Source organism: Vidua macroura, chromosome 13 (genome assembly GCF_024509145.1).
Source record: "Vidua macroura isolate BioBank_ID:100142 chromosome 13, ASM2450914v1, whole genome shotgun sequence".
Taxonomy (NCBI): Eukaryota; Metazoa; Chordata; class Aves; order Passeriformes; family Viduidae; genus Vidua; species Vidua macroura.
The window spans coordinates 5,698,385-5,711,209 of NC_071583.1; the positions used below are offsets into that span (position 1 = coordinate 5,698,385).

The window sequence follows — 12,825 nt, forward strand, 5'->3', positions numbered from 1 at the left end:
TGATCTCAGCCTGCGTTATGTTAAGGCTGGGAACATTCTTAGAGAAAATAATGATACAAAGAGAATATAGTAAATGCACACACACTCCATCTGATTTTAGAAAGCAGGCAGCTGTGCTAAAGCTGCTTCTGCTCTACCTCAAATACTCTTAGTTTTGTGGAACCTGGTGGCCTTGTGGAATGTGTTGGTGATCCAATACAATTCTAGCAGTGATCTCCTAACACCATTACTTTGCTTAGTACACAGTTATATTTATTTGCAGTGTGGGGCTTTTGTTGGTGCCAAACCTTCAAAGCAGAATTGCAGGCTTTGTCAAGGCTGACTTTACCAAAAAGTGACTGAAAATTAAAACTATTAGTTTTAGTAATAAAGTGACACGGATTTTACATAGCTACAGCTATCCATAAATATATTTACTTTCATATATAGAGAAAATACTCTCTGAGTCTGCATAGCTGTTCATACAGCACTTAGGAGCTCTGGGATTACTGGCTATTCCAGTATTTGCAAAGATTTAACACCAAATCTAACATGAAGACAGTGATAGTGCAGCACTCAGTTTCCATTCCTTTGGCTTCCCAGCATTGGTGCTGAGGCCTGGGAGACTGTGGGGTTTTTCCAATACTGGTGGTGATGTTTCCTTGCCATTGTGAATTCCCTTATTTCTCCAGAGGAATTCATAATCAGTTGCAAGTACATTTTGTGGGGTTTCACATCTGTCAGTTGTTTTGCTGCATTAAAAAGGCTTGACCCATGGATATGCTACTACCTTCTGTTTCCTTAGCAATATTGCTGAAATACAAAAAACATTTATAAGGCATTCTGGTAGGTAAAAATGGTTATTAGAATAATGATGCTGTTTAGTAACCTGTCTTGTATGCAGGCAGTTTGCCCTCTCCTTGAGATGTCTAATAGTCCATAGGCTGAGCATGTGGATATATAATGGCTCTGATATGCTACAGGAGGTTTATTTTTTCTCACAGACTTAAGTAATACAGAGACAGTGCATTCTCTGTGCATATGAAACACTGAAAACCTCTTCATCCATCCACTGTGTCTGAATGCTAAAGTTCTTTCAGCTGGAAATGCAGGATCTAGTCAGGCTACAGAAGCATATATAAACAATGTTCACAGATTTCAGCAGAATTGAAGTGAATCTCAGCATCATTTGAACTGATCTTCTGGCTTATTTGGAAGATTATGATAAAACCCAAGATCGAATTCCCTACCTGATCCAGTTTCTTATTGATTGAATCCTTTTAGACTCCTCTCCAATTTAACAGTGTATTTTTATTAAAGTCAAGCACACAAACATCAATTATCCAAGCTGCATCTAATTTCCTTCTCTTATTTTTTTTCCTTTTGCTGCCAATGGATTAGAAGACATGATTAGAATTCAGCTTGAAAGCTGAAAAGCAGATCCCTAAATGAAAAAGTCTGTGCTAGGAATTAAAATATCTGTAGCGGGCATAAAATCCTCCTCCTTATCTCTACTAATGTAAACACACTTGGTTAAGTTGTTCTGTCACATGTCTGCTGCAATGTCCCTGAATTAGGAGGATGTATTGGAAGGGTGGAGTGCTGTCTGTGGCGTGTCCCACTGTTAGAATCCATCACCAGGATGTTTTAACACCAAAGTGTTTTGCATTGAGAGGTCTCTGCCACAAGGATTAATGGGGTAAGAGTTGGAAGGGCTCTGTTTTTCCTCTTAGGTTTTACCTGCTAACACCAGGAATGTTTGTGTGTGCACAAGCAATGGGAACAAGGCAGTGAAGGGGTCTTCTATGATTTTAGTCTTGGTAGCTTCTGCAGAGTTAAGGATTTTGTAACACAAAGGTGAATTAAAAAACATGCAATGGCATCACCAACTGAAAATCCAGAAAACCCTCAACTGCTAAATGCATGCATTTAATGTAAGGAAGAGTTATAAAATCAATTAAATTGTATATTCTTGTTTGACTGGGTTATAAATGTCCTTCTGGTGCCTGTGCTCTGCCTGGGATGAGGAAGCCATACCATGAGCCACACACAGGCTCCATGAGCTCAAAATGCACTGGATCATCTTTTGAGCAACCTGGTCTAGTGAAAGGTGTCCCTGTCTTATGGGAAGTAAAGCATTTGTTGAGGTGTTTTGTTTTCCTTTTGTACTGTGGATGGCAGTGTTACTGCCAGTGCTGAACTGTGTGTGAGTGCACATCACAGGAGTGAATTGTCACATTCTGTCTGTGGAGAGATGTAAAACCTGATCGTGCAGAGCTATAAACGTGGGTGGCCTCAGGGAATTTTCCTGGTGCTGGTATGAGCCTGGCTACCTGGAGCTGGGCAGTGCATCCCTTCCTGTGGTGCAGTGAGTTGAGCATAATTGCAGCTGACATCCTGCACCAGTGCAATGCAGTGATATTTCATTCCTTCACACCTAATCCCTTCTTTATCCTCTCGGGTTTTGAGTCAACACAATTCTGGCAAAGCTTGTTTGTGACACCCAGTGAAGCTTCTTGTAGAGCACCCCAAATGTTGTGGGATAGCCCCAGGGTGCAATGAGGAGCAGCAGGGCTGCATCCCTGTGGTGTCCTCAACATGATAAGGCATGGTTGGGAGCCTGGAATATGGGCTTGGGTTAATATTCTGCTGCCTTACCAAGTGGAAAGAAACCATATTAATGTATTTTATGTATTGATGCCTTGTGTGTTGTGAAGGGCAATTTAATTGTGAATCGGGTGGAGAAATTGCAGTTTCCAGAAACTAATGAATGGCAGTTTTTTGAGGTTATCAGTTAACCTGTTGTAATGAATGCTCTTCATTACATGCCTCTCCTTGTTAATTAGAAGGGATTTTTGCTCCTCTTTATCAAGTCAGGGCAAGTTTATTACCTTTTCCTCTGTCGTGCCTGTGATAAAGTGAAGATCCAGATTGTTTTGTGAAGTGTCCACATGAATATTTCATTGCATGTACATCACACATTCATGCCCTGTGTTTTCTGAACTCCAACCTCTGATGATTTTTCAATACATTTTTTAAATAATCAAACTATAGATTGTGTAAGGTCTTTTTATTTATATTTATAGGTAGAAATTCCCCCTTTTTTTTGTAAATACTTTAATTATGACATTAATTACCATGCCAGTTTAGACCAAGATAATTAATCACTGCTGTACACTGGAGAAGCAATAGACTGAGGCTCAAGTTCTGTGAGTGCAGAGGTGAAGCTTGTACCTTCCATAAATCAGAATCTGCCTGACAGAGTGGAATTGGTATCCTGGTTTGGATCTTTTACCTGTGTTTATTTAAAAAACAAAGTCAAAATGTAAACATTCCTCCACTCAATTCCTCTTTGGTTTCTTTCCTACAGGTTGAAGCAATCCTTGTAAACATATTTGGTGGGATTGTGAACTGTGCCATCATAGCCAATGGTATCACCAAAGCCTGCCAAGAGCTCGAGCTGAAAGTACCCCTGGTGGTCAGACTGGAAGGTGAGTGCTGCTGGATTCAGACAAAATCATCCTTCAGGTTCTCAATGATTCACTTAGAATTTCTTCTTCTCCTGAACATATTGCTCCCACACAATAAGAATATGTCCAATTCTTCAGCCATAGCACAACCTGAAGCCAATAAACTCATATTTCTGCATTTATGCATTCTGATGATACTGGAAGGAATGAAATTTTGCAATGGAAGTGTTATGAGTTTGCCTGTAAGATTTGGAATGCAAATAGGAATTATTTTGATGCAAGTTTATGTTTACTGGAAGGTATTTCTTTTTCATTTTTTTTCACTGAAAGCAATTCTATTATTGCTAAACTTGCAACAAAATATAGTTGTTTTAAATTTACACCTGTGTCAATTAAAAGAAAGATGTTAGTATTTTTGAGAGAGAAATTACTGTAACGTGTTCCTCTGCCCAAACCCCCAGTCCAGCTAAAATCCAATAAAAACTAGAAGATTTGGTAATGGTAAGGAATAGTTTTTCTTTAGTGCATCCAGCATTGTTTCACAAGAAACAAAAAAGCCATAGAGAGGGGAGGACAAGCACTCTTTGGCAGTTACAGACTTTAATGGCAGTGAGAGTGGAGTTCTGCCTCTAATTTCTGAGAAGTGCCCTGAAGGAGGGAGAGTCTTCTGCCATTGAGTGAGAAGTGCCTTGATTGCAATCAGCACACAACCCTGGTAAGCTGAAAATATTTCTTTCTGGCTAAGTATGTTTGGAAAACAGAGGGATTTCTGGGTGAGTTTTAAGGCCTTTTACTCAAAACCATCCATATTCATGTTTGTATGTGTGTAAAGAGCATAAAATGTCCTGTCACTGTGCATTGGTGATGAAAGGAGGAAATGCATCCCCTTATGGACCTGAGATGCAATAATGAGGTGGTTTTCACACTGTGCTAGAAGGAAGAGGAAAGCATGTTCTGAGTACATCAGACTTTTAACTTTTCAAAAATTACCCTCACCAAGATTCCTGAGGATTCAGGGTACTCACAGAGCCCTTTGGTTAGGGGGATGCTCCTTTTGTGTTTCAGGAGAAAGCAGAACCTTCCCCTCCCTCATTCTCATGCTGCACTGCACGTGCTGGCAGGGATTCTGCTGTGGTGAGTGCAGGGAAGTTTAAATACCCTCAAATGGATTTTAGAAATAAATTGTGAAAATTTTCTTTGGATGGCACAGCACCACTCAACACCTTAAGAGACTGAGTAAAAAGTTTAATATGGATGAAGAAGAGACTGATGGATGTTGCTTAGAAGCAGGAAAGTTTCATTATATAAAATCTCATTGTTTATCAGCTCTAGGCAATGTTGTTTCACTTTTTGTCATAGCAAAAAAACTTTTCCTGTCTTTCACAGCTGGGAAAAAGTTTATCTGTCAGATCTGTGAGACATCTCAACTGTTGTAAGTGCTGCTTTTTAAGTGAAGATATTGCAAAAGCCATTCGTTTTTCCTATGAGCAAGATGTTTCTGTTGTGATATTTGAAACTGCTAAAAAAGTTAGCATTTAGCAGTTGGTCATTTTAAACTGCAGTCTGCTGGCTCTAGCACTGTGTTTGCTTGGCCTTTCTCCTGTAATTTTGATAATTCCATGATTGTACAGAAGTAAGAGTGAAAGCCCTGCAGAGGTGCCTGTTCCTCTTGTGCCTGTGGCCTTTGAGCCATTTACTGCTCCACCCACTGAGATCGAAGCTGAATCTTCAGAGTGTCAAATACAGACTGAAATGCAAACATCTTTGGGTTACCATCTTCCCAGGACTGCTCACTCTTTACTAGAGCTGTGATAATGTTTCTCCTAGACTGGTTGCTCACTCTGGAAATGGCAGTACCACATTTCCTTTAGGAAGCTCTCTCCCAGAATAATACAGCAAAGTCCCACTTTCATCTTTATCTCAAAAGTTTTTTTAATTCCTCCTCCTATTCCTCATGTTCATCCTAAACAAAGAGCTATGATGTTTATAACCTTCAGATGTTGTATTTTGGAACTGTTAGCAAGTCACTGTTTTGTCCTCTGCCTCCTTAATCACGTAACCAAGCAATACATGTGTGTTTGGTCCTTCTAATCTTTCCTCAGAAATCAATCCCTCTGGATCCTTAATCATCTTCATTGTTCTTTGAACTCACACCAGGTTATTTAAACTTATAAGGATTTTGAATTAATTATGAGTACTGTGGAAGTAATAAGACTACCCAAGACTTTTTAAAACATCACTGATTACATTTCAAAAGGAGAAAAAGGAGCAAGGACTCTTTTGGGTTTCCATTTTGAACATTTTCCCAGCAGAAGGTTTGTGATTATTCCCATAAATCTAACAGATTTGTGACCTGCACTTAAGAGACTCTTTGCCCACATGCACTGTGCTACAAGTGTCTTGATGACTAGAGTTTTAATCAGTCAAATCTGTCTTGATTTAGTAGGATTCTGTGGGCAAATCTTTGTTCTCAGTTGTATAATAATTACAAGCCGTTTTACCAATGGATAAAGAAAGGATTACTCTCCTCTTTGAAAATGGTAACTTTATAATTACATATGTTTGCTTGCCTTATCAGCAAAGAACTCACCAGCTGAGACACAGGATTATTGTTTAAAAAGCTTATGGACAAATGGAGAAACCACATATTCCAGATTTCATCTTCTACAGATAGAAAAGTAACTGCTGCTGGGTTTATGCAGGATTTTTTTCCCTTTAAAATGTAATACACTTCACTTAAGTTTTGTGAAAACTGACTAGGAGTGCTGAAGGGAAGCCAAGCCTTGCTTCTCATTTATGTAGCTCAGAGTTAGATGAAAAGAGGGAAGAATAAAAAAGAATTGTGAATTAGATATCTACTTCCTATGCTGGAAATCTTATATCCTCTCTCTTTCAAAAAATGAATTCTCTCCTTCTCTGGTCATAGGGCAAGAAGGACTGGGAGAAATCATAACTACGTAATATGTTGAAATTCAGATAGAAACAAGTTGCTTTTTATTCACATGTCTGAATGCAATTTTTTAAATATTTTTCATTCATGTGATCAGTGACCTTTTGTGTTCTTCAGAATCTGAAACATTCTAATATCTTCAGAAATCTTTTACACACAAGTGGAATTTTGCTCCAGCTTGTGTATCTTGTTTGCAGGTATAGTTTAGTATGTGTGCCTGATTTTTTGAATTTTAGTATCTCAAATTGCCTGCCAAGAGAGAAAAATGGGATACTGCAAAGTCACACAACTTCATTCAGATCAGCCTATTCAGATGTCTTGGGTTTAAACATTCAGCACAAATTTAAATGTGCCCTTCCCTGTTAGGATGTAAACATGAGGCAGAGGGAGAGATTAAAATATTCTTTGGGGAAAGTTTAAGGTAGGAAAGGGCAAATGGAGTGGGCAGAATAGTTTAATTGTCTTTTACAGGTAGGCAATGGAAGTTGGTTTATCCTTGACAGCAGAGCCAACAGGTGTGAGATGTGCAAGCCACCAAGACTTTGTGTGTTCCCTACCTAAAGGTCACTAATTAGAGCTTGGCACCAGCCAAACCTCAAATCAAATATTGTTGAAGAAGGTTAACTAGTGATGAACTTCAGACCTGATTCTCCAAAAGCTGTCTTTGGGACCTGAGGGGCCACGAGTTTCCAGGCTGTGGGAAGACAGGAGAGCATTGCCTGGATCCCTGCTGGGGGAGATTTGGCTCAGTGCACTCAGCAGTGCAGCATGGCAAAGCTGCACCCTGGCTAGGGACTCCAACATGGGCACAACCTGCTCATGTCACTAATAATAACTGACATTCTGCATATTGTGACTTTTTTTTGTCATAGCAGAATGTTTTGGGTCGATCAGAGTATTTTTTATGTTATTCATCTCTTTGTTAGCACATAGCAAATGGATATAACTGTGTTTTATCCCCTTATAGCTTATTTACCTAAAAAGCCAGAAATGGCATTGCAGAATCCTGCATCCTCTCTAAGCATCAGCATTAAGCAGTGACCATTTAGCCTGTTCCTGATGGGTTTATGGCAGGCCAAGTGAATAAAGGAACATAATCCAAATCCTGCACGTGGAGTATGACTGGGTGTGTTTTATTTGTTTGATCCTCATTCAGCCTCTCACAGTGTGTGCTGTGTAACCTTACCACTGGTAGAGGCATGCTTAGGCAGAATATTTATTATTAGGATTCTTTTGGTAATGAGTTGAATACATTGGCTTTGCTACTGGTAGCAGAGATTTCAGGTCCACAGAAGTGTAAATGTGAGATTGCATTTACACGGACTGAGAGGTTGTTCCAGAAGCCAGGTTTTCACAGGAGGATGTTTAGATTACAAAGCCTGAAGGTACATGCCCATAAAATTACATCTTTCCAGGTTTTTTATGGAGTGTGTTGACAGTAATATATGTCAGAAGACAAAAACTTCTAATTAGAAAGCCATTCTCTTCATAGAATCCAGTTAAAAAAAAAAAAAAAACAAACAAAAAAAACACAAACACAAAACCCCCAAACAATAAAACCCAGCAACAACAAAAGCCCCACAGCCTCCAGCCCTGTGAATTTTCACCTTTTCTCAGTTGGCTGCAGGGTGGGTGAAGGACAGGTTATTCTGATAGCCTGGGATTCTGTTTACAGTTCTCTGACACCATCCAGTGGCAGGAGGTTAATGCTGGAATAGTGGGATTCTTTATTTGCTTATTTTAACATCTGTTGCAACAAGATGGTATTCTTTGTAGATTCCTAAATGTTTCCAGTGTTTTCAGAATGTTTAATTTTAAATCTTTTACCTCTTCTTTTAGCAGGATCATTTTAATTTCCATATTCTCCACATAGCTAAAATACTTAATCACAATGAGATAAAAGGCTATCACAACAAAAAAAAAGAAAATTATAGCAAAGGAAGTGCTTGATGAAAAGTGTGTTTAGTTGTATTGCCTGCCTATAAAAGTGTTTTATATAAGAAATACAAAATGTATTTGTACACTTTTGACTGCAGTGAGGTAGGTTTTTTTTTCAGCTTCCACCATTTTATTTCCCTGCATAAAGTCCCCCTCCCTTCTCAGGGGCCTGTGTTTTGTATTGATTTTGTAATGCATGTTAGACAAGTGGTGTGGAGAGCAATCAATGCAGTGCAGGACAGATCCAATGTATTGTTCCCTCTCTGACCCGTTAGTGAATTAATATTGGCCACTTAGTGAAGAGCAAAAGTTACTTTTAAATACATGGCTATCACAAACACCACAGTCTTTTTTTCTGTGTTGGAAAATTTCCAGGAAAATTTCCCTCTTTCCATTTTTTTCTCCTCAATAACACTTTGTCTTGTAGAATAGTTTTTGAGAGATTAGTACATTCTTGACTGTTTAAAATGCTTATCACGCTTGTATCTAAATAAAAGACAAAACCTTTAAGGCATGTTGGGTATCACTGTACAAATGTGAGGGACTCCAAAGAGAACAGAACCCTGGCAATGGCCCCTGCCTCCCCTGTGCAGTGCTGGGCTGACAAGTAGCAGCCTCCACATTTTATTATATAGGATACTTGAACAAAAATCAAATATTATGCTCTTTTTTTTGCCCATAATATTTTTTTTTTCCTGTAGAAAAAGTTCTGTACAGTTCTGTGTGTTACTAAGCAACCAAATCCCCCTTCTGTCAAAGATTTCAGATGCCTTTGACCTTCCTACACAAACCCTGCAGCGTGTCCCCTGCACAAGGATGGGAAGCATGACCTGTTCTGCCAGTGCCTTTGCAGAGGGAGCAGATGGGTCCCACATTCCTCTTCCTGATCCTGCCTCTCCCATCACAAAACGCTGTGACAGGAATATCTTTGGTCCCTTTCAACTCCAAGAGTGGCAATCCTGACTTGAGCACGCTGATGAAACAGGCTTTTGAAATGCTCTGCTTCTGTGGTACCATTTCAGATGTTTTATGAAGTCTGCAAAAAAAAAAAAATTGAAAAATCATCCTTTAAAATGAGCATTCTGGAAGTCGCACAGTAAAGAGTATGCTTCTTGCTTAGTTAATAATTAAGGGTATAATTAGTGTATAGCTCCAAATATAATTAAAATTCATTTTGCTAGGTCTAGGAATTACAAAGTAATTAAGCATTTTGGCATGGCAAATGAACAAGGAACATGACATGGAGGAGGAGGAGGATAGAAATGATTCTAAAGAGGATCAGCTCAGGGTGCTTGTGCTTGTGACTAGTGTATGACCCCAAAGTGTGGTGCAGAGCATAGCAGTGATCAAAAGTGTCACTTGGCTTTGCTGCAGAAAGCTCTGGAGAATTCAGATTTTCTGTTAGTCTTAGTTTTCCAAAAAGAATGAGATAGAGTAAATGGGAAGGTGATGCTCTTGCCTTTTAGACAAGGAAAGTGGGGAAAATGTCTTTTCCTGAAATATCTTTCACAGCTGTGATTTTTTTTCCTTTCCTTTGCATTAGTCTGTTGAATGAAATTGAGCTTTTTCCATACAAACTGGAGCCCTTGTGCTGTGTAATCATATTTTCTACTTGAGGTAGGGTAGACATAGCACTCAGGGACATGGTTTATTGGTGGACTTGGCAGTGTTGGGTTTCCAGTCATACTCGAAGATCTTAAGGGTCTTTTCCAACCTAAATGTTTCTGTGATTATAATAATTTAGCGCAGCAGCAGAGGAGGGATTGGTGTCATGCTGAATTACTTCAGAGACCTTTGTATTCCCTGTTTTTAGTAAAAATGCAAAAGCATATTCAGGAGCAGCTTAAACCTGGTTAAATATTCAGGATTACCCAAATCTTTGCCTTTCAACAGCTCATTTGGCATGGCAGCTTTCAGTTATCACAGGTGAATTTTAGTTCTTGTTGACTCACTGATTAGCTGCAGCTGATTGTGGCTAATAAATGTCTTAAAAAGAGCCTGGCACGTGGTCCCATTACCCAGAGCTCTTGCTGGATGTCCCTGCTGGCTCTGGGGGATGCTGTGCTGACCCCCTAATCTTCACCAAGCCCCTGTTGTGCACACAAGTGCCACTATCAGATTGCATTGTCTGTCACAGTTGTCACTGGAATTAAGAGCTCCTCTTACTCAGCTCAGTCTCAGGCACTCGTTTAATCTGTTGCTAAACTGCAATGATGTGTAGTTTGAGGCATTACCTGATTTTTCAGAGACATGCTAGGAGATGTTCATTTATTCATTAATATTAATTGCTAATTATAGTCAGTGTTCTTTTTTAGGAACAAATGTCCACGAAGCCCAGCGGATTCTGAGTGAAAGTGGACTCCCCATCACATCTGCCAATGACCTTGAGGATGCAGCAAAGAAGGCAGTGGCAAGTGTGGCCAAAAAATAACACCTTGAAGGTTATTCTCATGAAAAGTACTTGTGTTTCACAGAGTATCATTCCTGCTGTTGTTCCAGAGGATTAATGGAGTTCTCCTAAGCAGAGATCAGGCTTGGTGGAATTAACTGGAGATACCTGGCCACCCCAGGCCATAGCTTGCAAGAAATTTTGCAGCTACACTCTTCAAAAGTTTGTATGTCTTTGTCTAATTTTGGTGATTTTGTTAGTCACAACTGTAATAAGTAATAGTTCACTCCCTAAAGCTCTTTTTTGTCTCTCCTTCCAAAATTGTCACTGTTAAACTCATGATGAGACAAAATAAGTAATGATTGACTTCTGTCAACAGAATTGTTCTTTTATCAAACACTTCTACGTCACCTATTTCACAATATTTTCATTTACGTTTTTGTATTGTAAAGAGTCAGCAAACTAACAGTGGGTTTATATTTTTAATGGACTTTTGCAATAATGTAAAGAGCTGTGCTTACAATCCTATTTTTATTCAAATGAATGATGTTTATTTTCTGTTTTTTGGAAATCACTGGTTTTGCCTTAAGATGATTCTCTTTTGTTGATGCCAATGGATACCTCACAATAGGAAAAGGGACTCAGTAGTTGGTAGTGAAAGGAACTCCCACTCATACCGTGCCTAAAAACCACTGAAATGTGATTAATTTCTCTTCTAGTTTTTGGAACTGCTCTGCTGTATTTCCAGGTGTAGCAATGCCATCAGGGGGCTCCAGGAGGAGGTTTCTGCCACTAAGGAAATGGCTGCTAACTTTTTAAAATAACCTCTTTTGTGAGAATGTCACTGCTGTGAGGTTTTAAAGTGAGAAGAGAAGCTGAAGCAGTTTTCTCTCAGGAGCATGGAGAATTCTTCAGCTGATTTAACTTGCAACAACCATTTCTCATTTATTGGGAATAAAACACAAATGAACTTTTCAATTTTGAAAGTATTTGACTTCTCAGGCATCAGTAAAAGTATGTATAAGAAAAAAAAAAACCCTAAGTTTCAGTACTCAGATATTGACCAAGATTCATTTTGATTATATTCTCTTTTGTAGCAGTCAAAATTCAAGCTGTTAGTTACACAAATCATTCATTCAGGGAACAGAAGGCAATAGTGAAGATCTTGTGTAACTAAAGATCTTTGTACAAATCTCACTCTGCCCAGGAATCATGTGCTGAAAATCATCAATAAATTTGAACAGTGAACAAATGAGGGGATATTACGATCTGGTCTTGTAAATGGGCAGAGATATAAAAATTTGTGAAATAAATTCCTAATTGTGATTTTTTTTGAGCAGCTCTAATCAATACCATGCTCTGCTTAGAAAAATGCAAATAAATTTTTCTTGACATTTCCATTAAAACTGTTACATTCAAAATAAATTATCTGCACTAATCTTTGGCTCCTGACACAAATAGTGCAGATGGGTTGCTATCATCAATTCCTGCAGGTTTTTCCTTCTCCATTCCTTTCTCTACATATTGCTCAAGGAAAAAATGTGTGACCATTAGAACAGCAATAAATATGCCTCTAGGTCTGTAGTTATTGACAGAATGAAGGAGAAGGGTATCCTTAGCAGCTTTCTTGAAGGTGCATAAAAGCCACACTGCTCTGAAGGAAGAAATGTTTACCTCACCACAATAAATAAGATTCACACTCTATTTTATATATTTTAATACTGGAAAGTTAAGATTCTGTGGAAGAACTGTTTGTGCAATGTTGTCACACACTGAGTCCCTAACTCTGGTCTCAAAACCATCCACTGTGTGTACACAATTATTATTTTGCAAAGATTAATACTGTGTACACCATTTTGTCAAATAAATGTAAAAATGAACATGTTTATTGACTTTGTCTTTTCTATAAAATAGAAAAATGTTTAATTTGCCTGTACACTTCCATTCAGCATTTTGTGACAGTGGGTGAAATCAAATGCATTGAAATTTAGTTTCAATTGGGTGATATTGCTATGCTCCAACGTATTTACCTTTTATCTAAAAATGTAGATAGTTTTGTCTCTATATATCTTCTCTTATATGTAGGCCAATGACAGTAC

General features: G+C 38.6%; 1 protein-coding gene across 2 annotated transcripts in view; it reads left to right on the forward strand.

The window, feature by feature from the left end:
* SUCLG2 (succinate-CoA ligase GDP-forming subunit beta) overlaps nt 1-12,610 on the forward strand; it is a 112,780-nt gene extending 100,170 nt beyond the window's left edge. The window contains exons 10-12 of one of the 2 annotated variants that reach the window (XM_053989617.1): nt 3,350-3,470; nt 4,836-4,881; nt 10,653-10,783. In XM_053989617.1, the coding sequence (XP_053845592.1) occupies nt 3,350-3,470; nt 4,836-4,881; nt 10,653-10,689 (204 nt within the window). In that variant the 3' untranslated portion in view covers nt 10,690-10,783. Of the gene's footprint in view, nt 1-3,349; nt 3,471-4,835; nt 4,882-10,652 lie in introns of both variants that reach the window. The other variant, XM_053989616.1, reaches the window with a different exon arrangement.
* Nucleotides 12,611-12,825: the final 215 nt, after the last annotated feature.